This window comes from Rhinatrema bivittatum, chromosome 11 (genome assembly GCF_901001135.1).
Source record: "Rhinatrema bivittatum chromosome 11, aRhiBiv1.1, whole genome shotgun sequence".
Taxonomy (NCBI): Eukaryota; Metazoa; Chordata; class Amphibia; order Gymnophiona; family Rhinatrematidae; genus Rhinatrema; species Rhinatrema bivittatum.
The window spans coordinates 77,624,439-77,649,954 of NC_042625.1; the positions used below are offsets into that span (position 1 = coordinate 77,624,439).

General features: G+C 48.5%; 1 protein-coding gene across 14 annotated transcripts in view; it reads left to right on the top strand.

Moving 5' to 3' along the window:
• Window positions 1-25,516, top strand: part of RYR1 (ryanodine receptor 1) — a 132,546-nt gene that overhangs the window by 93,434 nt on the left and 13,596 nt on the right. For 4 of the 14 annotated variants that reach the window (XM_029571758.1, XM_029571759.1, XM_029571763.1 and 1 more), the window contains 18 exons: window positions 1,077-1,247; window positions 2,268-2,327; window positions 3,907-4,041; window positions 4,596-4,708; window positions 5,483-5,579; window positions 6,302-6,408; window positions 6,769-6,820; window positions 7,623-7,691; window positions 7,800-7,899; window positions 8,400-8,479; window positions 9,570-9,646; window positions 11,985-12,058; window positions 13,229-13,246; window positions 17,089-17,169; window positions 17,905-17,993; window positions 18,317-18,445; window positions 18,841-18,945; window positions 24,993-25,074. In XM_029571758.1, the coding sequence (XP_029427618.1) occupies window positions 1,077-1,247; window positions 2,268-2,327; window positions 3,907-4,041; window positions 4,596-4,708; window positions 5,483-5,579; window positions 6,302-6,408; window positions 6,769-6,820; window positions 7,623-7,691; window positions 7,800-7,899; window positions 8,400-8,479; window positions 9,570-9,646; window positions 11,985-12,058; window positions 13,229-13,246; window positions 17,089-17,169; window positions 17,905-17,993; window positions 18,317-18,445; window positions 18,841-18,945; window positions 24,993-25,074 (1,639 nt within the window). Of the gene's footprint in view, window positions 1-1,076; window positions 1,248-2,267; window positions 2,328-3,906; window positions 4,042-4,595; window positions 4,709-5,482; window positions 5,580-6,301; window positions 6,409-6,768; window positions 6,821-7,622; window positions 7,692-7,799; window positions 7,900-8,399; window positions 8,480-9,569; window positions 9,647-11,984; window positions 12,059-13,228; window positions 13,247-15,638; window positions 15,654-17,088; window positions 17,170-17,904; window positions 17,994-18,316; window positions 18,446-18,840; window positions 18,946-21,927; window positions 21,958-23,383; window positions 23,414-24,992; window positions 25,075-25,516 lie in introns of all 14 variants that reach the window. The other 10 variants (XM_029571751.1, XM_029571753.1, XM_029571755.1 and 7 more) reach the window with 5 other exon arrangements.

A 25,516-nucleotide genomic window follows, 5' to 3' on the forward strand; every position in this document is an offset into this window, starting at 1 on the left:
TATTAAAAAAATAAAAGGCCAGTGCAGGTGGGGGCTGCTTGTTATTGGGTGAGCCATGGCCCATCCTCTATGAAGCCATCTCAACTGGAAAGTGAGGCTTGGTGCTTTTTGTGCTGTGCTTAGAGGAGCTTCGGTGTCTTCACAAGAGCTGTGGACTGTGCTCGGTAGCAGCCATTCTACATCCTGTACTCTTCACTTGTATTTTGTATTGTTCCCTGTATATTTTGCTGTTCTGTACTGTGGTGTCCTCTTTGTCGGGCTGCTCTGTGATGCTTTCTCCTCGCTTCCCTCATTCTGTGGTGTTCTCATATGTACCATTTTGGATTTTTCTGGGGGCTTCTCGGGGGTAGGGGCTCGTTCCTTATCATTTAAGCTCCAGTCTCTCTCTCCTTCTTGAAAGAGATGGGTGTTCCTAGTTCGCGTATGAGTGTAGTAGGCCAGATTTGCAAGGCCTTGGTTACAGCGTGGGCTTTCCTCCCCGACAAGGGGGACCTGACCCTCCTACTATTCCCGCATGCTAACCAGAGAGCCACAGGAGAGAGGCTGGACGGCAATTCAGCTGATAATTTGACCTTTGTGACATGATAGTTATTTGTGATGTCATAAGGGGATGATTTGAAATGCTTTGTTGGAGGATGTGTGTGGGGCGGTGTAGATAAGTTTCATGGCAATGATGGGGAGCCCTGGTGGAAGGTAAGTCAGTCAGTGAAGCAGATCATAGGAGATAATGTATCACCTCCTTCCTTAATCTGGGAAGACCCAAATAGATTTCAGGCACCCCTCCGGGCCCATCTGCCCTCCATTTTACAGCAGTCGCCCCCTTCTCTAAACCATTCCTCTCCTTGGTCTTCACTTTCCGACACAAGTGCCACAGAGGTTGCCCAGCTGTGTAAGCTCAGGTGCGTGAGGGGGATGTCCTGCTCCCTTGATGTGCTGCATCGTAGAAATGTGCTTCTCCGTTTCTGAATCCTTGAGCATGCTGAGATGGGGGGTTTTTCAGGGTGGGGGGGGGGGGTGCGTTTGGATGGAGGAGGGAACCTCTGATCCGTTTCTCGTGCCTCCTTGTACTTTTTTAGTCTGGTGGATCAGACCAGGAACGCACGAAGAAGAAGCGGCGTGGGGACCGGTACTCGGTGCAGACCTCGCTGATTGTGGCCACCCTGAAGAAGATGCTTCCCATTGGGCTCAATATGTGCTCGCCCACAGACCAGGAGCTCATCACCCTGGCCAAGCTCCGCTACTCCCTGGTAAGGGGGGTGGGGGGGTCACTGCCAAGCTGTGCGGGAGCCGGGAGGAAGCTGCCCTGTCCTCGTAAGGGAGGGGGGAGGGGAGGAGGGGCAAGATGTGCCGGGGTGCCCTGCTTTTAAGGGCTTCCAAAGGTGCAGGAGTTGGTGTGGAGATAATTCCTCTGGCAGTTCCCAGAGCTTGGAAGGGAGGCTGCCTAACAGTCCATGAAAAAAGGAGCCCCTGCCACCCTGAGGATTGCACTCGGCCATCTTCCTATCGCTTTCTAGAGGAGGAGAGGCGCCGGGCATGAACCAAATCCCTCCAGTTTAATTCTAAACACCAGAGGGATGCCTCATGTTAAGGACACGAGGTTTTACCGTGGGACTAAATGCAGTAACAATTGTCTAAGCTCCATAACAGGGACTGAACAAGGAGGTGTCCCCGTAGCCACAGAGGGGGGGGGCTCAGAAAATGTCTCTCTCGCAGAATTCCTTGAATGAGATCTTTTGTCCTAATTGGACGGATATCAGCCAGCAGTGCACCTGCAAAAAGGGAGAGGAGTAAGAGGTGATCCCTCAGAGAGCCATTGGACTAATGGGCACTGGGGAGAGAGCTGAACTGGCCCCGCTGATGCTGACCCTCCTCAGGTCAGCGGCAGGAGCAGGTGGGAAGAGTCTGGTAGTCCTTATCCCTCTGCTGTGCTGCTTCTCCCTAATTCCTCCTTCACCGATTCATAATTTTAGGGACTAAGTGTTTCTCCCTCAGTCTCGTAATCTCGTGTCAGCAAGATCCTCGCTCCTCTTCGACCTCCCGCTTGATCCATGATTTTGCAAAATATGGGAATTTTCCCACTGATCATCTCTTCCATCCTCTTCCAGCTCTGCACTTGGGGAGAGAGGAAGGCTTGTGGTCTTAACACTTCACAGATCCTCAGTCGTTGCTTTACAATCTAACTTGTAGTCCGTGGTCACAGCGAGGTTAGAGGGCTCTCTGGTTGCATCCCCTTTAAACCTCCGTTTTGTGTGTTTTTCCCCCAACAGAAGGACACTGATGAGGAAGTGAGAGAGTTTCTGTACAAGAACCTGCATTTGCAGGGGAAGGTATGTGCTAGGGAAGGAGGGTGGGAGCAGGCCACAGCATGAAGCCCCAGGAGACAGGGCACGGAGGAGCCTGGAGCAGGAAGCCCGGGACTGGGGCGGGGGCCACAGCATGGAGGAGGGAAAAAGAGGAGGCTGCAGCATGGAACTGGAGGGGGAGGCTGCAGCATGGTGCGTGGGTATATTTAGAGAGGGTACAGATCTGCCTTTGACCTCTGTCCCGTCTTTTTGGTTGTTTTTTTCCCTAAGTACTGGGACAAGTGAGTGATTTGAGAGAATTTTTCTCTCCAAATATGTTGAAGTTTATTATTCTTTATATAAATGATGTAGATTGTTTTCATTGCTTTGTCAAGGGAATACCAGTTTCTTCTTTGAGCAATGATGTCCCAGAAGAAATCAAGGTGTTCTGCCTCCATCTGCTGGTAGAGGGACATAACCCAACTGTTGCGACTGATCTGGACTGGTGTAGCAGGATTCAAGGAACGAAAATTAACTTTTATCTGGGTATATTCAGCATCAGACGTATCTGGGTAACTCTCACTGAATACCCTGATAAAGTTATTTTATTTATTTTATTTATTTATTTATTTAACGTTTTTATATACCGACATTCATCAGTGATATCACATCGGTTCACAGCGTAACATAAACTAGTGCCTGGGGTGGCGCTTTACATCGAACAAGTTTAACATAAAACAAATATAACATAATAACATGGGGGTGATTAAAAGGAGGGGGAAATATAGAGATGAACATAAAATAAATATAACATATTAACAAGAGAGTAAATGAGAGGGGGGGGGGAAATGTGAAGGAGAATTAAGTATTAAGTTAATTCTTAAATTATTGTAAGCAAGGGTCGTAAGTATTTACAAGATGTACAATGATAGGGAATAACAAAATATATCATTTGTGTAAAAAAGGGGTGAGAGGGAACTTTATTCAGATAACTTATCTACTCACTGGCCTTCTGAATATTGACCTCATAGCACAGGGGTGGCTAACTCTGGTCTTCAAGAACCACAAACAGGTCTTGTTTTTAAGAATATTCACAATGAATATGCATGAGATAGATTTGCATGCTCTGATTCCATTGTATGCAAATCTATCTCATGTATATTCATTGTGGATATTCTGAAAACCAAGCCTGTTTGTGGCTCATAAGGACTGGAATAGCCACCTCTGTCATAGTACATAAATGGAGAAGAGAATGCATAAATGAATACATTCGTGGAATATTATTTTAAGAAGAAACATTACAATTGACAATTTGCACAGTGTACACAAAGCAAGCCCTCCCCCCCAGAAACATAAAGGATGACTCCTACTAGGATTCCAGCTCTCATGGTCCTGCCAACTCGAATCACCACTGGAGTGAATGTCTGCAGTGTGCTTATAAGAGTGCTGGAGTGCTATGTGGGATACCTTGACGCTGCACCACATAAAGGGACCCAGGCTAGTCTGATGAGTGGAGGGGGGTGTCTGGCATGGGCTGTGTGCAGGGGAAGCCTGGGTACAGGCTGTGATACTCAGGCACTGCTGGGTACGAGGGAGTTGGTAATGTTCTGGTTCTCCCCCACAGTGTGATAACTCGTCCATGCGTTGGCAGATGGCTTTGTACAAAGAAATGTCCGGGAAAGCAGAAGACTGCAACAGTCCTGATAAGATAGTGAAACGCGTGCAAGAGGTGTCGGCAGTGCTGTTTCACTTGGAGCTGGTGAGAAGTGCTCTGTCCGTGGTCTGTGTGACATGGGAAGCATCTCTGTCCAGGGCTGCCTGCGGTGCTCTGTAACTTGGAATTGGTGAGACGAGCACTCTCCGTGGTCTGCCCGGCATGGGAATATCCCTGTCCGATGGTCCCCGCAGTGCTGATGAGAAGAGCTCTGTCTATAGTCTTCATGGTGTGAGCAGGCCCTGTCCAGGATTTCCTGCAGAATGGGGGTGGGAGTGGGAGTGGGAGGGGTCATCAAGTCATCATCTCTTCTCTGCCACTAGACATGGATGCTTCTCTAAGTATTTTATGCAGTCGGTACAATTCTTCAGGATGACGTGGGACTATTCTGTGGGTCTTCTGATGTTGTTAGAACCTACCAGTCTTGTCTCCAATACCTCAGCAAACAAAGCAGAAAATATCTGTAGTGCATCCCATGTAAGAATGCGCAAAATGTTCCATTGACAGGCGTCGTCCGAGTCCAGAGGTCAGAGAAATAATTTGACTCTCCCAGTCAGAATCCCATCGCAACCTCTGGTGCTTTCTCTCTCTCTCTGTAGACCGAGCACCCGTTCAAGTCGAAGAAAGCTGTCTGGCACAAGCTTCTGTCCAAGCAGCGCAGGCGGGCCGTGGTCGCATGCTTCCGCATGACTCCTCTTTACAACCTGCCCAGGTGAGGCTGAGGGCCAGCGGGGAGGATGGCGGGGAGAAAGTGAGAGAGAGGGCAAGGGGAGGAGGATCTTGGGGGATGAAAGAGGGGCGCTCAGGGGGAAGGGGAGGGGGTGTGAGTGGAGGGGGTAGATGAAAACTCAGGATACGGAGGGGACAGAAAGGGAAAGTTTAGATGATGGAGGAGACTGAATTCAAGGGATGAGGAAGGTGAGGAGAGGGAGCTCAGGGTATAGGAAGATTATGGGGGGAGGGAGATGGATACTTAGGGAATGGCAGCGTGAGTGAGAAGAGGAGGCGCTCGGGACAGGGGGAGCATGGAGCAGGGGAGCTTGTGGATGGGGGACTGTGAGAGCAGGTGGGTGTGAGAGGGACTAGGGGGAAGGCAGAGCTTAGAGGATGGGGAGTCAGTAAGAGAGGAAAAGAAGAGTAGGACAAGGGGTGGAGAAGGGAAGAGAGAGCTCAGGATAGGGAGGGAAGGGGGAAGAGGATGGGGCAGTATGAGAGAGGGAGGGAAGGAAAGAGCCCAGGGGGAAGGAGGAGAAGGGAAAGAGAAGGAGGGAACGAGACAAAGGGAGGGAGAGCTCAGATTGGAGAAGCATGAACGAGGGAAGGGGGAACTCAGGTTGGGGGAGTTTGACAGGAGGAATTTAGGGGATGGTGGGTACAGCTAGAGAAGGGAAGGAGAGGAGGAGGATTGGGGCAGGGAAAGGAGCAGCGTAGGTGAAAAGAGAGGCCGTCGATTCTGTGTTTTATCCGGTTCTTCCCTCTCCTCCAGGCACCGTGCCTGTAACATGTTTCTTGAGGGCTACAAGCAGGCCTGGATCATGAGCGAGGAGTATGCATTCGAAGATAAGATGATTGATGATCTGTCTGTAAGTACTGAGCCAGTGTTGGACAGGGTACGGGGAGACGGAACATGACGATGTTAATACTAAGAATCAAGTGTAATCCCATCAATCTGCTCTCTCACACATTTCCTCCTTCCAACCTCTGGGCCAGGCTTAAGTTCTGAGCTCCATCCTGTTTGGGACTGGTTGGTTTAATCTTGATAACCCTCATCCACAAGGTATTCTGGGATATGTAGTCCAATAATAAAGGGCAAGACTGCAAGTCCCAGAATGCATTGGGGTTGGGAGTCCAGCTAGTGGGACTTGGCCTAACCCTTGTGACCTGTCTCTGTGCTGGCTGTTGCCCCCCCTCGGCTGCAGAACATCCCTGTGAGAGCCGTGCCTTATGGTAAAGACACAGGGTGCAGGCTTCAGCACGTGGGCAATGAAGGACACTGACACAGCGGTGCCAGCGTGGCTCCCGAAAGGCGGGGAAGCCTCATGGCACGTGACTGCAGAACATTAATGCTGGCTTTGCGATTTTGGCTTCCATCCCCAAGCGCTGTTTGTGGACTACGCATCTCGGAATCCTTTGGAAGACAGGTTTGAAAACTCAAATGTTGCCAGTGTCCTGCCTTTGGACATCCTCGGAGGTTTAAGGTTCTCTCTCTGTATGTACTGAAGCAAAGCATCACCTCTCTCCAGAGTGAATTCACTTGATTCTCCTCCCCTCACAAATCCCTCTTTATGTCTTTCCTTGAGTCTAGAAGTCTGGTGAGGCAGAGGAGGAAGAGGAAGAGGAGACGGAGAAGAAACCAGATCCCCTGCATCAGCTGATTTTGCACTTCAGTAGGACTGCCCTGACGGAGAAAAGGTGAGTCACAGAATTTGAGGGGGCCGGCGTATTCATATTAATCAGACTAATTCATATAACGATGTGCATTTATTATATAGCGCTGTTAGTGTATGCTACAAGATTTGCAGGATTTCAGCCTCAGTCTCTGCTCCCAGGAGCTTACAGTGAGTAGTGGCAGCAGGGGCATTGGAGCTTGGGGTTTGCCCTGGCAGCAGGTGGACTGTAGTTGGCTGCAAGCAGTATACGCATTATGCCAGGGCTCACAGAGGCGCTGTTAGGGCACTGGGATTTAACACCTCTTCCAAAATGTTCTGGAGTTTCTATTCCTGCTTTAATATTTGGGTCTGAATATTTTTTTTTCAATGTTTTTATTTACAGCAAACTGGATGAAGATTATTTGTACATGGCTTATGCCGACATCATGGCAAAGGTAGGACAGGCACAGGAATACAGAGCTGGATGCCTCGAGGGATGTGCACAGTTATAGAGAGCCAGTTACTTCTAGGGAAGCGCATTCATTTCTTCTGTTTCGGCAGATATGCGTGTATCTTGCCGGCTTTCTAGTACACGTGAAAAGACGGATATTATGCATGTATTTTTAATAATGAGCTATGCACATAATATCCGTTTTACCACGTGTACTAGAAAGTCGGCGAGATGCGCACATACTGCCAAAACAGATGTGACGAATGCACATTCCTAGTTACTTCTAGGACTGGATATCTCAGAGAACAGGCCCAGGGGCATGGAGCTGTCACTTTTAGGACTGGATGGTTCATGGGATGGGCACAGAGATACAGAGTCTGCCTCCTCTAGGACTGGATGTCTCAGGGTATGAGAACAGGGCACAGAGTCTTCCTCCTCTAAGCCTGGATACCTCCCAGGTGCCAGGCACAAGGATACAGAGCCTGTCACCTCTAGGACTAGATGGCCCAGGGCATTGGCACAGGGATACAGAGCCTGTTGCCTCTCAAACTGAATGCTTCAGGGGATGGGCACAGAGCCTGTCACTTCTAGGACTGGATGTCTCAGGGGATGGGCACAGGGATACAGAGCCTGTTGCCTCTAGGACTGTAGGGCTCAGGGGACAGATGAAGGGATACAGAGCCTGTCACCTCTAGGACTGGACGACTCAGGGGACACATGAAGGGATACAGAGCCTGTCACCTCTAGGACTGGACGGCTCGGATGATGGACACATGGCCAATAACAACTTCTCACCTCCTCGTTAGAGTTGTCATATTGAAGAAGGTGAAGAGAAGAGTGAGGAGGAAGAAGAGGAAGCCGAGCTGACCTTCGAGGTACTGATTGGTCTGTTCGGTTATTGCTTGCGTTAGTCCGTGTGCGGAAGCCGTCAGGGAAAGAGCCGCTTTTGTTCTCAACCTTTGGCATCTGTCCCCTGCTTGCAGGAGAAGGAGATGGAGAAGCAAAAACTACTCTACCAACAGGCCCGGCTGCACAACCGTGGGGCGGCCGAGATGATCCTGCAGATGATCAGCGCGTGCAAAGGTAAGGCTGGGATTGGAGGTAGCATGGTGCGCACTGCCCTCGAGCTGAGCGCTTATCGATACTAGAGCTTCATGGCTCCCGTACTCACTGCCCCGGAGCCCAGCCTTCCTCCGTACTCTCCAGCTTGAAGGTTCGCGTTCAGCTTTCAAAGCAAGAACGTGGGATCCCGTAGGAGGCTTCCGCATCTCCATCGTCCTCGCTCCTCCTTCCTCCCTCCTTACCTAAACCTTTGCGCCATAGCTTTTAGGCAGGGGAAAGACTTTCACCCATCTCGGCTGTGGTTCTCCTCCCCCCCCCCCCCCCGCCCCGATACCGCATAAACAGCTTTGCAAGGCAGAGCATTGCATAACCCAGCTCCCTATTTTAAATGCATTGGCGTGCGGCTGCTCCCCGGCCTCTCCAGCGCTAGGGCGGTGCTTGCTGGGGCAGGGAAGAGCCCGTCTCTTGGGCACCCCATGTATCGGATGCCGGCAGTGACTTGGTTGCTGGTTCCTTGGCAGGCGAGACGGGTGCCATGGTGTCCTCCACCCTGAAACTGGGCATCTCCATTCTCAACGGCGGCAACTCTGAGGTGCAGCAGGTACTGTCTTCTCCTCGTAACGCTCCGCTGCAGCTTTTCGGCCTTGCTCTTCTCCAGCTGAACGGTCAGTAGACTGGGATAACGGGGCGGGGCTGAGGTGAGACACACAAGTCAGGCTTTGCAAGTACCTGCTCCGGGACCTAGGCTCTTAGGTTTGCTTTCTGAATGCAAACACGACAGGGTTGACCTTACGCCAACCTGGGAGATGGCCCTCACCTTTCACGCTAACCTTGTGTGTTCCTGTGAGGGAAGACTTGATGATGGGGGGCCTGTTTGAGATCCCAAAAGAGAGGAATGGGGGGGGGGGAGAGGGAATGACTTGTTCTGAATCCTAAATCTTAATTTGATTATTTCTTGCGTTTTTACGTTACCTTGCTTCAAAGAGGCTCTGTACAGCTTACAGAATCGACACATAAAATACACAAAGTACAACAAACTGACACACACACCTACTAACCAAAGACTTGATGAACAAAAAGCATAAGAAAAGTACAATTAAAAGCCAATAAAAGTGAGGAGAACGTAAGCTAAGGAACAGCCGGTCCCGACAAGGCACCAGAGATGCCTACCCAAGAAACAGAGAAACGTGGCGGCAGAAATAGACCCTACGGCCTCCCTAGTCTGCCCAGCCACACCGAGTAATTCAGCTTTACGATCAATAATTCGCTCTGCATCCTCTGCTCTCTGCATGGTTTCTCTCTTGACTCCAGGAATCCTCTCTTTTCTTATGTCGGTCGGTCTTTGTATTGTTTTTATAGTGTCGTGAAAGGATAGTGTGGTGGTGTGCTGCACGTCAGGTGGCAGGAAAACTCTATAACAGCAAGATGAGACCTGTAGTCTCTGCTTGTGCGACTGTAATTGTTTGGTTTTATGTATTATTTTACATTTTTGCTGGTTTAGACATTTATTTTGTATTTTTTACTTTATTTCTGTGTTAAATTTCTGTTGTTGAATGTGGTGCAAATTTGGCATCACTGTGTGATGGTTTAGTTGTTGTTACCCCGGCTGGGAGCCGTCTGAAATAACTCCACAGCTAAGAAGTCATGAAAAAAAAAACCCCAAAAAACAAAATTGTGTTTTTTTATTACAGAAAATGTTGGATTACCTGAAGGATAAGAGGGAAGTGGGGTTCTTCCAGAGTGTCCAGCTGTTAATGCAGACATGCAGGTGAGCACTGGCTAGGACCACAGGTAGGGGCTGTTAGGGTTAGAAGGTGCTGTGAAGGGTGGTGGGCGGGGGAGTCACTCAATGGCCAGCTCGGGAGCAGATGCAGGCTGGCAAGGCGCTGAGCGAGCTTCCAGTAAACAGCCAAAAGCTTTGTGCTTTCATTGACAAAAAGCTGATTTTTGGAAAATAAAGGGGGGTAATATTCGGTCACCAGACCTCTTGCAAAGTTAGCCGGACAGTGATGCAGCCGCACTATTGAATATGGCCGGTTACTTTAAATATCTGGGTAACCTTATCCGACTAACTTTAGGTCTGCTCTTTGGCACGAGCAGAGTTAGCTGGATAAGTTATTCGTCTAACTGAATATCAGAGTCAGCTGGGCAACTTATCTGGCTAACTTAACTCCACTTTGGAATGCCCCTATATTATGCGGCTAAAATTTAGACAATCAGTTACCCGTCTATAATTTAGCTAGATAAGTATTCCAAATATTCAAAAGTCGGCATTTAGCCACATAACTTGTGAATTATCCAGCTAAATGCCTCTGTATATTAACCTCAAAGTGCTCAAGTTGTTAGCAGCTGAGACACTCCCACACCTGTGGTTTTTTTGGCTGGGAAGGGAGGCGCACTTCATGCCCATGGCAGCATTTTCAGAGTGAAAATCCTTCGGAACTCTCCCTTTGAAAATTGGAGCAAGGTCTGTAGGTAAGGCGTGCATTCGTCTTTGCATTAGTGCGGGCAGTACTGTCTTATGTCCATAAACAGATGAACAATGCTTTCAGACTTCCATGGGAAATCAAGCACTGAAATCATGTTACTGTGGTAAGGCAGTAGTCTGCTACGCAGTTGGTAGAGTGATGAAGCAGGCTTCATGTTGATGCAGGACTGATGAGCGAGAGGGGAATATTTATTTATTTATTTTACAGTTCTTCTATCTTGCCTATACTGAAGCTTATCAGGAAACCATGGGATCACATTAACTAAAGGAAGTATTCATGAGTTGAGAAAGTGTGCTTCACTATGAAGTGAATCTAGACATTAGGTTATATATAAATGACTACTACCACTACTACTATTTATAATTTATAAAGTACTAGTAGACATTCGCAACGCTGTATAGATGACATAAGAGACAGTGCCTGCTCCATGGAGCTTACAATCTTGTCATGACAATCATGGATGATAAACAAGAGACAATGGGGACAGAGTAGTTATTGTAGAGGACAGGCAATAAAAAGAGCCTAAAAAAGATGAGACTGGGTTTGAATGTGGCCAGAGAAGGAGCATGACGCACAGACTCATGGAGTCTATTCCAAGCCAATGGCACAGCAAGGCAGAAAACACAAAGTCAGAAATTGGCGGGGGAGGAGATGGGCATGGAGAAGAATTACTTTTGGGTACTTGCCAGGTTCTTATGGCCTGGATTGGCCACTGTTGGAAACAGGATGCTGGGCTTGATGGACCCTTGGTCTGACCCAGTATGGCATGTTCTTATGTTCTTACTTTCCCAATGACCGGATATCAGGAGGAAGAGTGTACGAAGACTGATAATTGACTTGAAATGAGCCAGAACTAGGTCAGATGATCACAGTGGCTGTGCTAGGTTGGCTTGTGTGATTTGATTGGTTGATATAATGGGTAGTCTTGGGAGATTTTGATTGGTTCAGTTAGGGGTTTAGCTTTTGTTTGGCGATGCAGTTGGTGGGCCTGCCTGCTTTCAGGGATTAGTCGATGGAACAGGTTGGTGGATTGGTTGAGTAAGCGATTAATGATGGACTTTACAGGTAGCCTGTCTCTTTAGCAGGACATACAGTATATTAATTCCAATGCCCGATGCTTGTTGAATTCACAGCACTAGGCAGGCTTTGCCTTCCATGCAGGGCCGGCGCTAGCTTCCGCGCCACCCTGCGCTTAGGGTCCCCGCTGCCGCCCCCACGTCGCCATACCCCCACGCCACGGCGGCGCAGGCAGCCCTCTGTTTCTTCAGCCACTAAAAGAGGATATGAGCTCATACCCTCTTCTGGCAACGGCACTCTCTCTGTCCTCTGCCGCCGCCGACCGGCTGGCCTGGTACCTCCCTGGGTGTGCCGCTCCGTGCAATTGCACGGTTTGCACACCCGGTTGTGCCAGGCCTGCTTCCATGATAGCATCATTGACAGGTACTGGGAGTCTTGGGCATTCAGGCATGTGCAAAAGGTCCAAACTTAGACCCAAGTACATGAAACTTGGGATATGATTTGGATTTGATATCCTCCATGGAGCAAAAGAGGAGGACATCTCTTTCGCTGCTCTCACAGATTTCCATTATGATCCCCCCTGCCTTGTTTTCCCCACAGTGTTCTGGACTTGAATGCCTTTGAACGTCAGAACAAAGCAGAGGGACTGGGGATGGTGACTGAAGAGGGGACAAGTGAGTAATAAAAACATGAACGCTCCTCCAGGTTCTCCTTATTCTGGAATAGCTGTCATCTCTGCCGAGTGCCCTGCTGCTGGTTATGGGTCAGGAGAAGCTTCCCGACTTGTCCTTCACAAAGGGGAGTGTGAGACGCCAGTTGGATGAGCTCAGCTCTGATGATTAACCTCCTTCTCATCTTTCCCTCTGCTCCCACAAATCACTGCAACAATTCTAGCTATTTTCCATGTGGGAAAAGGATGTTCTGATACATAGTGGCCCACTAAGGTTCTTGGTTGCTGGCATTGATCCTGTTACCTACAGCAAGAGAAAAGCATCAGCCTTGTTGGCACCTCCTAGCTGGCTGAGCAGGCAGAGACCTGATTCTGCATTGTAGGGCTGATGCACGGTGGTAGGGCAATACGCGGAGGGAACCTGCGTGGTCATTGCTGTACTGTTAGTAAACTTACGACTTTGGTTTCCACTGCCAACATTCTGATACCAGGTAGCCCGGCAAAAATGGCAAAAGCTTGATAACACAAGGTTAGTCAGCTAAGGGAAATTTAAAAAAAAAAAATAAAGCCCACGTAACTACAGGTTCCAGAAAGAAGTGGGGCAGGATTTGAGAAGTCAGGGCCTAGCACAGGTGAAACCTGGTGGCTTCCATGCTGCGAGCCTCCTAAATGAGCCTCGGATATGCAGCATTAAACCTCGCCATGGATTGTTTTTCAGCTCTTGCCCTAGTGTATTCTGGGAATTGTAGTCTTTCTGTCCCTGGTACGAGGAGTCAGCTTGGCAATCAGTGGCTTGACGACACAGCCCCTGTTTATATAAATAAATAAATGCAGGGTGGAAGGGGCAACAAGCACGCTGGCCACAGCTTCAGTTACTCTGGAATCTGGCTCCCTCCTGTTTTAATACCAACTAAATCTGTTCTCCATTAATACCTTCCAGTATTTTAATTATGCAATTGATGTCTGGTTAATTACAGAGTACAATTAATAATCCAGTTTTCTGTAATGACAATTAATAGTTGGGTTTTTTTTTTCCATTGGTGCAGTTCTAATTCATGTTTAATAAATAATGTTGTTAATAATTTCCTTTTTCCTTTTGCCGTGATGTGCTGTGCCCCGCCTCATTCTGCCTTCCTTCCTTCTTCCTCACCCCCCCTTTCTCACTGGCTCCCAGTCATCAATCGTGAACAGGGTAAATAATCCTTTCCATTAATGTCTGCACTCTCTTTTCTAGTCTCTTGCTTAACCTGGTACAATATAACACAGGCCTCAAGACTGATCCAAACCTGCCCAGGGCTTGCAGGGGGATGGAGGGGTTGGGTTGGGGGCGGGGGAAGATGTTGACGGAGGTGGACGCAGTGAGATGCATTGATGTACTGAAAACATAAGAAGTGCCATGCCGGGTCAGAGCACAGGTCCATTGAACCCAGCATCCCGAAGAGCCGATCCAATTCCTTGTTCACTCCCAGGGATGGGGAGTGGCTTTTCCCAGATATACCTGCTCAGTACCTGTTTATGGACTTTTCCTCGAGGAACTTGGTCAAAGCCCTTTTAAACCAAGCTATTGCCTTGACCACATTCCTTGGGATGGGGACGGCATTCGGGCCCTTTTCAGCTAGGTTTTTCCTGCATCGTTGAACAGGAGGAGGAGTGGGGGCTTAGGAAGATGGATTTCAGAAGACTGATCTCCATGGATTGGGTGGGGGATTTCTCGAGGAAAGGCTCACTGTATTTTTTATCAGTCTTCCCGTCTAACTTTCTGTCCACCCACTCTCCATGTATCCACACATCGTCTGTCCATCCCTTTTATTCAATGTCTGTCAACCCATCCAGTCTCTCTGTCCATCCATCCATCCATCCACCTGACCTGTGTCTACCCACTCTCATACCACCAAGCAACCATTTCTTTTAGCCATTCATTGCGTGTCCATCCATCTATACATTTACTCTCCCTGCAGTTGTCCAGCTAAAACATCTGTCCCTCCATTTCTCTTTTCATCTGTGTGTCTTTAAGTCTCTCTGCCCTTTGTCTGTCATCCATTTTTACAAGTACCCGTGTCTGCAGAGTAATTTCCCAGATGCAGAAAACACACACATGGGGCAAACAGATCTATGTCCCCACTGAAGATGGGACTTTTGGAGTTTCCAATAGCAATGACATATGATTTTCTATCATGGGTGTCATCTCACTTGCATGAACGGCTCACACTCAGTCTTAGTTACTCCACAGCTTCGGGCAGCAGGGGGGGGGGGTGAGCATAAAGATCTCTCTGTTGGGAGCATTTTGGATCAGTTTGACCCTCTCTGGGCTGTTTTAATGCTATGTGACATGCTAATGGATACCCTGAAACCCTCTGTAAAAGAGCAGCAGCTTTATAAGCCTCAGCTGATTACTAACTGCACCAGCTCTATGATGTCCTCCCAGTCCCCCTCCCTCCCACAAGGATACGGGGTGAGATGGGCGCCCCACTCATGTTGGGCAGAGCCAGCAACGAGAGGGGAGGGACAAAAGCAGCTGTCCAGATCAGATTCTGCAGAAAGGGCCCTCAGGAACATTACTGGCCAAACATCCACTCTGAGGGAAAAACCTTTCAAACTGGAGAATATGCGTGGGAGGGATTGGGGCAATATCTTGGAGATGAGGCTGGGGCTCATGTGGACATTTTGCTGAAATAAGGGGGCGAGGAGGCTAAAGGACCCAGAAACGTTGCAGACGTCTGTGTGGACAGCCACTTGTGCATGCTGTCATGAGGCCTGGAACTGTTGGAAGTGAATAACTGTGTAATGCTTCAGTGGTACTCGGTCTGTCTTGCATCCTGTTCCCTCCCCCGTTTTCACCCCGTGCCCCTCCCCCATCATTCCCCATCAGCCCCTTTCCACCCTTGAGAAGATGGAAGGAGTCAGAAGTTGGAGCCCCCATGTCATGGGCCCGACGTTTGCAGTTCTAGCCATTTTTGGGGTCGGAAGACGAGATGCATTGTGTTTGTTGTATGTTCTGCCTGGATTCTCTTCAGGAGATAGAGGGGGGGATCCAGGAATCGTGCAGCGAATGAGCCGGAGAATATTCAAACCCAATGCAATTAATTCTCTTGGGTCCCTTTGGATGCGTTTGATCCCCTGTTTGTTTGTACATGGAGGACTGAGGAATACCAGGACACCCAAGGCTTGGGTCTGCCGGGATTGTGTGTAGCTTCTTTGCCCAAGTCCTACTTGGTGACTGAGCAAGTACTTTTGCCTGGAGAGAGGAAGGGTTTGCCCTTTGGCATCACATCTGCCCCGCCACTCTAACACAGCTGTAGTGATGGACCTTTAGCTGTGACATTGTGTTGGCTGACTATGGTGTCACAAGCAGGGGATTATGGTGTGAGCTTGGAGTCACTCAGAAGGGAGTTCTTCACGAGATGACATGAATTGTTGCTGAAATGAAATGCTTTAGGATGTTCTCAAGAGTCTCTTTCCTCACAGCGCCCAAGGGCTTTTCAAGGTCAATGAGACACTTCTTATTAACTCCTTTCCCCCCTATTACTTCTGTCTTCCCTTTCCTCTCCCTATTGCCTCTCCTCTTCCTCCCCTCCCTTTGAAAGGTTTTTGCGAGCTCGGTTAGCATTCTGTGCATGTTATGCATCTCCACCGGTATCGCCTCCTCAGTGCACAAACACGGCTATTAATTGCATGACCCCTGTCATCCTTCCTCTCACCCCTTTACTCTACCCTACAAACCTCCTGCGCACCAGGTGCTCGGGCTGCTGCCAAATCTGAGTTGCCGCCAGGGTGGGCCACCAACCCCCTTTAATGGCTGAAGCACAGAGCGTAAGAGCATTAATCATTCATTCACAGGCCAGCCGCTCCCCCTCTTAACAAGTTCTCTTATCCAGCTTTGAGATTTCTACTCTCCATGGAGAGTTGCAAAGGACCAGCTTTGCTTCCATTCTCTGCTTGCATCCCTCAAGCCTTTGGGGGCTTCGTGTAGCATCAGTGTCCTGAGCAGGGAGGAACTCGCTGGGCTATGAGGGAGTAGCTTGGTGCCTTGGAAACAGAGCCTGAAAGAAAAGGACTGCCTCCCTTGACATTGGGAGCCCCTGGTAATGCAGCGTGATGCTCTCGCACACTTCCTTTCCCAAGTGGTGATAACGCCATTTTGTCTTGAACAGTGCAAAAATGTCACATTGTGCCTGCCACGTCCATGGGCTCGGGAGATCCTTATCTGGGATGGGGTTACAGCCAGGACTGACTAAGCTGTTCCCTTCTGCCCTAGTCACCTAAAGGCACTAATGGAGCTGGAGAAGTCCCCTGTTGCATTCATTTTCTTTCTACTCATAATTTTTCACAAGCTCCTCTTCTGCAAGTAACAGCTCAATATTGTTAGGTTTGGGCCAGGGTGCAGAGTTTAGTGTTGCAAGCTGCATCATGCTCTGTTGTGGCATCAGAATATATAACGGCTGTGGTTTTAACCCCATGCACCACTGCATTCTGGGGCTCGCAGTCCTGCTTCCTGTGCAAACGTTCAGGACTGTGAACCCAAGAACACAGCATAACGAAAGTTCAAAAGCCTGGTTTCGGACTCCTTCTTCCCCCGCCCATTCTAGCTCTGAACTTGTAGGGTCCAATTTCTCCCAGAAAAGCCAGGTGGCTGCTGCAGCCTATAAAGGCAGCTGGGACAAAACCAGGCCTGCTGCAGTTTTCCTCTGATGTCGCGCAAGGCAACCCTGCCACCTTATGTTAAAGCAAGGGCCCCCAAGCATTTAGAGCGAGAAAATGTTTGTCCTCTCTTCCCCCTTTCATATCCGCCCTAGCTGCATGGGTCCAGCCCTTTAACCAGTGTGCAGTGCTACAGGCTGTGCTTGCCCCTAACCTTCCCTCCCAGTGGGTTTCAGAGTGATCTGTACTAACCAGGTCCACTCATCCCCATTGTGGTCCTGTTTTGGTTCTGCCTGCGCCACCTGCTGATCCAGTCGGCCTCTCTCTCTCTCTTTCTCTCTACCATCCTCCTCTTCCTGTTTTTATCCTGCTCCTCCTTCCTCTCCCTCTGAGCAGGTGAGAAGGTGATGGCAGATGACTTGTTCACCCAGGATCTCTTCCGCTTCCTGCAGCTCATGTGTGAGGGACATAACAATGGTGAGTGGCTTCACCATCACTGGTGCACGGCGAAGCACCTGCCGTCCCGCCTTCTCCTGCATTTTATGTCATGCCGTAGCATGGACGCCTGGAATAACCTACAAGCAGAGGCGGTAGAGTGATCAAAACTGGGACGAAACCGAAGCATTCTGGGTGCTGGTAAGGGTGAGGGAGCAAAATGACAGTGAAGATCCCAAAGTGGTGCATAACCACAGACACCGGAAGAGTTTTTAAATGTATTGTTTAAGCAACCAATCACATATCTTCTTAACATTCCGCAGCCAATCAAAACTAAACTATATTCAAACAGTGCCTCCATTTTTAAGGTGTCTCGTAGATTCAGTTGACTTTACAAGCTGAAGTCAAAAGTGCTCAGGATTCCCAAAGGAGTCTTCTCTTTGGAAAACCCTGACGTGAGCCATGTTTTGCCCGCTGCCTTTCAGACTCCCCCCCGGGGGAGGGATTCTTATTGGCGTCACCCACGAGTTGGCACAGCTCATGTCTAGGTTTTCTGAAGAAACCCTTCCTTGGGACTGTTGAGCAGTATTGATGTCCGCTTGCATCGAGGGCTTATAGATTGTTCGTTCTAGTTTTATGACACAGACTGATGAGACACCACATAGGCATCTTGGTGGCACATTGTTTGTTTTTTTTTTTAATTGGGAGGGGTTAACTTGTTTGTTAAAAAATATATTTGTTATGCTGTTCCATAATCAATTTCTATGTGTTCTGTAGATTTCCAGAATTACCTGAGGACCCAGACGGGCAACACAACCACCATCAACATTATTATTTGCACAGTGGACTATCTCCTGCGCCTTCAGGTAAGAGCCATAACTGTCAGCACTTCCCATCAGGTACTTGACATGGCCGAATGCAGGTAGAAATGGTCTTCATCTTGATGCTTTTATAGGGCTCCAATGAGCACGAGTCAGGGAATCCTATCCTGTAGATTTCTAACACGCAGTCAGCCAGTCAGAGGCCTTTCCTCGTATTCAGTTTGGGCCGATTATATTTCCTCAAGAGGGTGGAGCACACACATGGGTCCAGAAGGGGAGAGTCACCATGACGTGCGGGTGAAAGGTCGACATTCTGTCTGAGTTCTGTAGCTCACGATTTGCTGTTTCCTTCCCCCTCCCCTCCCCAGGAGTCCATCAGCGATTTCTACTGGTACTATTCTGGCAAGGATGTGATCGAGGAGCAAGGAAAGAGGAACTTCTCGAAAGCCATGGCAGTGGCCAAGCAAGTCTTCAACAGCCTAACAGAATATATCCAGGTTAGAGAAGCCAAGGGATCGCTCCCTCCTGGCTCATCATCTCTGCAGCCCCACCCCCTGTGTGCTCTTGTTCCAGACTCACCTACTGTGCGGCTCCTCCTCCAGCCACACTTTCCTTGCCTTGAAGAAAGCCTTTGATAATCTTTCTCTTTGCTTTTTGCTCAGAAGCCCTTTGAGGACCCTGCTGCTCATAACCACCGTGGCCCTTGGTAGCGTGCCTCTTCTTTTGCTCAAGGACCATACACCAGGCCCAACCTGGAGCTCTGTCTCCTAGCCCTGGTCCTTGGCAGCGCCTCGCTCTTCTCTCCTGTAGGTGCCATGCCCTGGGTCCAGCACATAACACCTAACTGGTATCCATGGCCTTTGGCAATGCTTCTCTGCCTTCTCTTTCTCAGGGGCCATGCACAGGGAACCAGCAGAGCCTGGCACACAGCCGACTGTGGGATGCCGTGGTGGGATTCCTTCATGTTTTTGCTCACATGATGATGAAACTTGCTCAGGTAACACCACATATTACCTGTTCTGCCATCTGGGAACCCCCCTCCTCCTCCCCAAACCCCAAACAGGCCCTCGTCTCAAAGGATTGTACCAGCCAGAAGATCCCCAAAAACGTGCGGTTCAAAGTAGCAGGTCTCATAAAAAAATAGAACCAAAAATTAAGCTGTTTAGAAGCACAGCAAATGACAGGAGGACCAGAGAGCTGGATACGCTGAATGGAATATTTTATGGATTTGTTTGAAAATTATGTATGAGTGTGCGGTGGTTTTTGAATATTTTTACCTAGGCCTCTTTTTCTGTTCTGTGGAAGTCTGCAACTAAAATGGCGGATCCATCAGGGAGAACAGGAAGGGGGAAAGCTAAAACAGGAAGAGGTAGCTTTAAAGAATGTCCTTTTCTTCTGGATCAGCATGAGAATTATCCAGAGAAGGTGATGTGCATGAACGTTCAAGACTACATATGTCCTGTCCACAGGTAACATCTGAAGAAGGGTCTTGAAACATGGTCTTGAAAGCTTGAATGCCTCAACACCTCTGGACATTTCTTACAGTGGATCAATGAAAAGTGTTTTTTATTATGCATTTAAGAATAATCCATACAAAAAAAATCTATTTATTACAAAGAGAAGAGTATTTAATAATATCCCAAGTACATAAATCAGACGCCATCAATCACTAGCTCTAGGCCACAGTAAGTGAGGATCTTATTACAACAGAAATAATTCTAAAAAGAAAACAGAGGAAAGTGTGCTGGCTCAGTATTATCTAATTAGCTTTTTTACTGTGCTGGCTCAGAAACATAGAAACATAGAAATGACGGCAGAAGAAGACCAAACGGCCCATCAAATCTGCCCAGCAAGCTACGCACTTTATCCATTTTTTCCCCTTTTTCTCTCTCCCACCTGTTACTATTGGCTTCCAGTACCCTCCAGCCCTAATTCCCCTCCACCCAATTTAGAGAGCAGCTCTGTATCTGCATCCAAGTGACATCCAGCTCAATTAGGGGTAGCAACCGCTGTAACAAGCAGGCCACCCCCTTGCCCCAGTAAGAAACACCCGGGTTTCCCTCTTCCACACAGCTAACTTTCCTTCCAATCAGTCCTCGGGACAAAGATCTTTTAAGTGTGAAATTATTTATTGTACAGATAATTTTCCATTACTTACAATTGTCACGTTCCAAACGCATATGCTTCTAGCAGAGATCTTTGCAACTGGAGATAGGCAGGAGAAGGGAGATGGAGTTTCTTGGGATTCAGGGTGAGAAGGCAAGGGGTTCTGAAGCTGATTAGTCTTTAGAATTAAAGCGTTGAGAAGAAATGTAAAAAAGCTAATTGTATTACAGAGGCTGCAGACACTTCTAGCTTTGAGGCAACATGCTTGAGACTGACTAACAGTCTTGGAGAGTGATTACAGGAAACATCTCCACAAGCTGGGGCTAGTGAGCCTAAGATCCATGTGATGCAGGGGGGAGCATGAAGGGCGGTTCCTAGAGCCAATAAGCACTTAAGAAGACTCAAGTTAGATTGAGAGAACATGCAGGCCCTTCCCAATGAGAGAAGCAGGGGGGAGGGAATTTCTCTTAAAGGCAAAACTCCCCTTAAAGGCAAGGCTCATAGGCTTTTATCATGGTTACAACTAAAGACTGCACCAGACACAGTTAAACTGCAATGTATATACAGGTACCAAAATGTATCCACTGCTGGGGACAGAACAGAAAGAAAGAGTCCATGTCATGAATATTCCATAATAATATGAGCAAACTCGTCATTCATTTCCCTCCAAATTAATTCAAGGAACATTTGACTCACTTACAAAAATGATATTACATCTGACACGTTCTTACACTCCAGGAAAGCCTCTGGTTGGTCAGGGGTTGCAAAAAATCAAGCAGGTGTCAAGAAATACGGTGAATTTCAGCATACCATCCAAACCGTTTGAATTCCCCTTCTTTAGTCCATCAGATTCCCTGCACTGTCCCCAAGCTCTCCACCACAAGGAAAAAGGAATCCAGCTGTCCCCACTGGACCCCTGTACTATAAATGAAGTAGTGTTTGGCTTTTAGTGGTGTTCTGCATTTTAATTCTGGCTGTTAGCAGAAGCGCAGCAACGCTGACTGCCTCCCCCAACCAAAAAAAAAACCCCAGTTCATTTGCTTGAACGCATGAATGAAATCGTCGAGCACCTTGGGATTTTTCTTTCTAATTTTTCTTTCAGTCCTGAGGGAGACTTCAAATATTTTGGAGGGGGGGAGTGTATGCAATTTTCAGATCATCCGCTTTAGGGCAGAGTTCGCAGGTACTTCTTACCTGCGTTGAGTTTGAAAGTGAAAGGATCTGTGGAACCTCTTCTTTTTTTTTTTTTTTTAATTTGCTGCGTGTACTTTTTTTGCTCCAGCTTTTTCTACAGGTCTGTGCACATTATTTTCCGGTCCCTCAAAAAAAGGGACAGAAGCTGCTGGGTGTGTTACCCTTCAGTAGAATTCATTTTGATCCCCATTTAACCTCTTTCTCTCCCCCGCCCCGCACACTAATTCTAATCGCCTCTTTAACTCGCCTGTGGTACGGCTCCTGTGGTTTTATTAATTGTTGTAGGGAAGGATTGAGTTTGTTTGTTTTTGATTTAATTACCCATTTTTGTATTTCACCTTTAAACCTTTCTTTATGAACAAAATTCATTCCGGGCCTTCTCCCCCTCCCCCTGTGGAGGAGAGGCAGCAGTGGTGCGCTGACGTCCAGAACCCGAATCGCTTTGAAGGCGCCCTCCTGTTCCCAGGATGCTCTGGGGTGTAGGGAGTTATTTCATTATTAGCATTTTGTCTTCTTTTTGTGTTTATTTTGGCTTATTTTGGTGGTGAGGGATGGGGGCTAGCAGAGGTGTGCTTTTGCGCCCAGTGCATGAAGGAAGGTCTGAAGGTGACGCAGAAAAAAATACAAAAATGCCTTCAAAAATGCTTCTGAATAACATTTTTATTCTGATGTGTAACAGATACCCCAAAACGGAGGACTTCGAAATGGCGTAAGGATATTTGTGTAGCGCGGCTGCCATTTCACGCCCTGGTGTCTAACGTGTGCTATTAATGCTCTAAGGCCTGTACTGACCCCTCTGTTGTTTCTCCCAGCCCTCTCGCTCTCCCCTCCCATCTTCCCCCCCCCCCTCTTTTTCCTTTTATCTGTGTTCATATCTCCATGTCTTTCCCTCGCTCTCTTCCCCCCCCCCCTTGTCTCGCTTTCCCTCTCTGTCTTCTCCTGTTTCTCATTCTCTCTTTTTTACTCTTTCTTTTTCTGTGTGTGTTTTATGAGGTCACCGAGTGGTATCGGGGAGAGACAGGTTTTGCTTCCTCTCTCCCATCTTCTGCGGAATATGCACAACAGAGTGGCCTCTGATGAAGGGCTGTCTCTCCGTACACTCTGGGACGTTTGCCCAGATAAAGGGCCATTGCCTTTGTGCACTTGCTCCTGCCAGTGAAGTGAGCAGGTGACCAGCAGCTCCAGAAAGTTTTGTATGGGGGGAGCAGACAGTGAATTTCAGGGTGGGCAAGCACCAAGTGCCTTGTCCTCCAACCAATAAAAAATGATACAGTCTGACTGGGAGGGTGGGCTTTTGGCCTCCCCCCCCCCCCCCCCTCTGGAGCCGCCCTTGCCGGTGACCCTGTGGAGGGTGAAACACCAGGCGCTGTCCACCTCACGCCGAGTCGGCTCCCGTGATCTCACTTTGCCTTGGATCACATGCTGTGAAGCAGGAATCCCCCTCTTTTCCTTCCAAATCTTTCTTTGTCTGACCCTTTCAGTCTTCTCTTCCTTGTCTTCAGTTTTCTTGTTTTTGTTTGTTTAACTCTGCCACCTTTTGATTAACCTTCTGCTGTCGGTCTCCTCCTCCGAATGAGCGTGGCTGGGGGGGGCTCTGGGGGCTGCTAGCTGCTGCCTCTAGGTGTAAGCGACCTTGCTTGACCTTGTGGGTGTCGTCATCCCTTTTGCTCCTGTAACCTCTGTGCAGTCAGTGGAGAGAGGGGGGAAATCCCACTGCATTAGACCTTCTGTTGCCATCCCTGCGTTGCCCCCACCCTTGAGAAATTGTTTAAATGTGGTGTTTGTTTCATTCCAGCTAATAGCAGAATGTGGTGGTTTTCCAGCATTGCTTCAAAAACGGGATAATGAGATTCCCCACCACCAACCCCAGTCCCGGGGTGAGGGGGTTTGGGGCAGGGGGGGGGGTGGTCCTCAGCAGGTCCCAGCTGCCCTGCCTGCTATTAGCTATGCAAATTCTAGGTTTTATGTGTATGCATACGTAACATTCCCAGACCTGCTGGGACCCCTCCAGGGAACAATTCCCAAGGGAGAAAAGATGTTTGGGGTTTATCTATAAAGAGGAAAAAAAAAAAAAAAGGATTTTTTTTTCACCCTGGAAAAAAAAAAAGTGTATTTTTTATTGCAATGCTCACCAGGATCCCATCTGGAGTCGCATGTTTCCCGAGGTAAGCCTGTCTGCCGTGAGGAGTGCTTGCCGTTCTCAGTGTCAATGTGCCTCTGCGTTCCTCCCCTCCTCCCAGCCTCAAGTGGTCTTTAACCTCTGGTTCGAACACCTTTACTGTGCAGTGTTGCTTTTCGGCTGTTTGGCTGAGCTCCAAGCTCAGGGTTTGAGCTATGAGCTGAGGATGCTGCCACCTTGGTCTTTTGGGCCAAGACTGAGAATCTGTACAATAATTTTGGGGGGGTGTTAACGCCCTGTTACCTTATCCCATGGGAAACAGAATTCTATCACAAATATTGACTAAGCAGGAGGATTAAACCTTCTGCATTAAAAAAAAACAGGGGAGTGAGAGCAGACTGCAAAGCTGGGATGTGTTCTGTTATTTTACCCCCTGAGCCCATGTCATCGGACAGCAGGTACACATCATTTCACAGCGATCTTGGCTCATTGTCTGTCCAGGTCAGCTCAGCTGAGGACACGGTCCAACCTTCCTGTGCCGTGAGATGGCAAGTCAAAAGCCGGCCAGACCCGAGTTAGTTCCAAAATGTTATCAGAAGGATTCTATGTAGAGGTGCAAAGGCAGAGTAGGAAAGCTTGTCCAAGAGAAAATTCATCACTCGGTCTGTTCTGTGGTAACTTTTAATGATGGTTAGAAGCAGAGTAAAGGGGGCTCCACAGTGTCCCAGCAGGTGTAATGCACACCTACTGGGACACCAATTTTAAAAGCTTTGCGTGCTTGCTTACACTCCTGTACCCACCGGGGGGGATGCTCGGGCAGAAGAGGGAGGTAAGAGTGAGGGTCCCGGGAGCACTGAATTCTCCAGGGTTGTGCAGGCTGGTGTGCACCTTTTCCATCACACATCTGCTTGTTTGGCTGCAGTCCGCACTTTGCGCTAAACATGGAAAACCCTAGAGTGGGAAAGCATGTAGAGTGATTTATTTTGCTGGTCGCTAAGATGGGAGGTTATGGAGTGAGGGGGGACCTTTTCCTATCAGTGAAGCAGGGCAGAGGCGTCTTCCTCCTCCTCCTCCTCCCAACGCCTTGATGTTCCTCTGACCCCTAGTACTCCCTCCCTTGAGCCACAGATCATAGCCCAACAACACTGCCATGAGAGCTGCCCTCCCCACGCTGCCATCTGTCATCCCCACTGCCAGGGACTTGAATGTCATAGAATCTGTGTAAACTGAACTGATTTATTTTGTTTTTATTACTGTTACTTTTTTCAACAAAGTGGCTTAGGTGTTGAAAGGAAATCTCCCCAATAAGCGCTCACCTTCCCTTGGGAAGATTGAGATGGGCAGGTGTCAGGATAACTGTGGAATGTCCAGGGTATGGGGTTACTGATGAGATTTTGTCTAGAATAGGGGCATGGGAGCTGGGGAGTGAGGGTGGGCTTAACTCCCCTCCCCACTCAGAGTGTTCCATCGTGGACCCCTCATTCCCCTTCTCACCATCAAGGGTGATGAGCTCTTCATTCATGAACAGGCCGAGCCCTCCCCAGGACAGGTGTGCATGCACAGGGTTGGACTCTTTTCACAGGGCTGCACGTTTGTGTGTCTCTCTGTGTGGTTCTACCTTTCAGGACTCCAGTCAGATCGGCCTGCTCAAGGAGCTGCTGGACTTGCAAAAGGACATGGTGGTCATGCTGCTGTCCCTGCTGGAGGGTGAGCCTACTGGGTTCCCAGAATGTACCCCTCAGTCTAGGGTGGGAGTAGTGATTAGGAGGAGGGAGCTTAACGCTGAGACAAGGCTGAGGAGAGGAAGCCTGTAGGGCACCTGTGCTTAGCTTTGCAGGTCCCCTAGAGGTACAAATGCTACAGATCACCATAACTTTATAAAAGAAACCAAAGAGAGGTAATTGCTCATTTGGTTCTGGGATAATCTGGATATTTTTTTTATTTTATCTTCTTTTCAGAGTGTTTTTTTTTTAACCATCTAATTCTCCTTAGAGAACTGTAGCAGACAGCACCTGGTACTTTGCATGTTTCCTAATAGATCCATGACCTCCTCACCCCACCTCCTTGGGATGCACGAGCCAAGTGGCTTCCTGCAGCTGGGATGATGCAACTCTGTAGAGTTACTTCCAAAGTGCTTTCTGACTTGCAA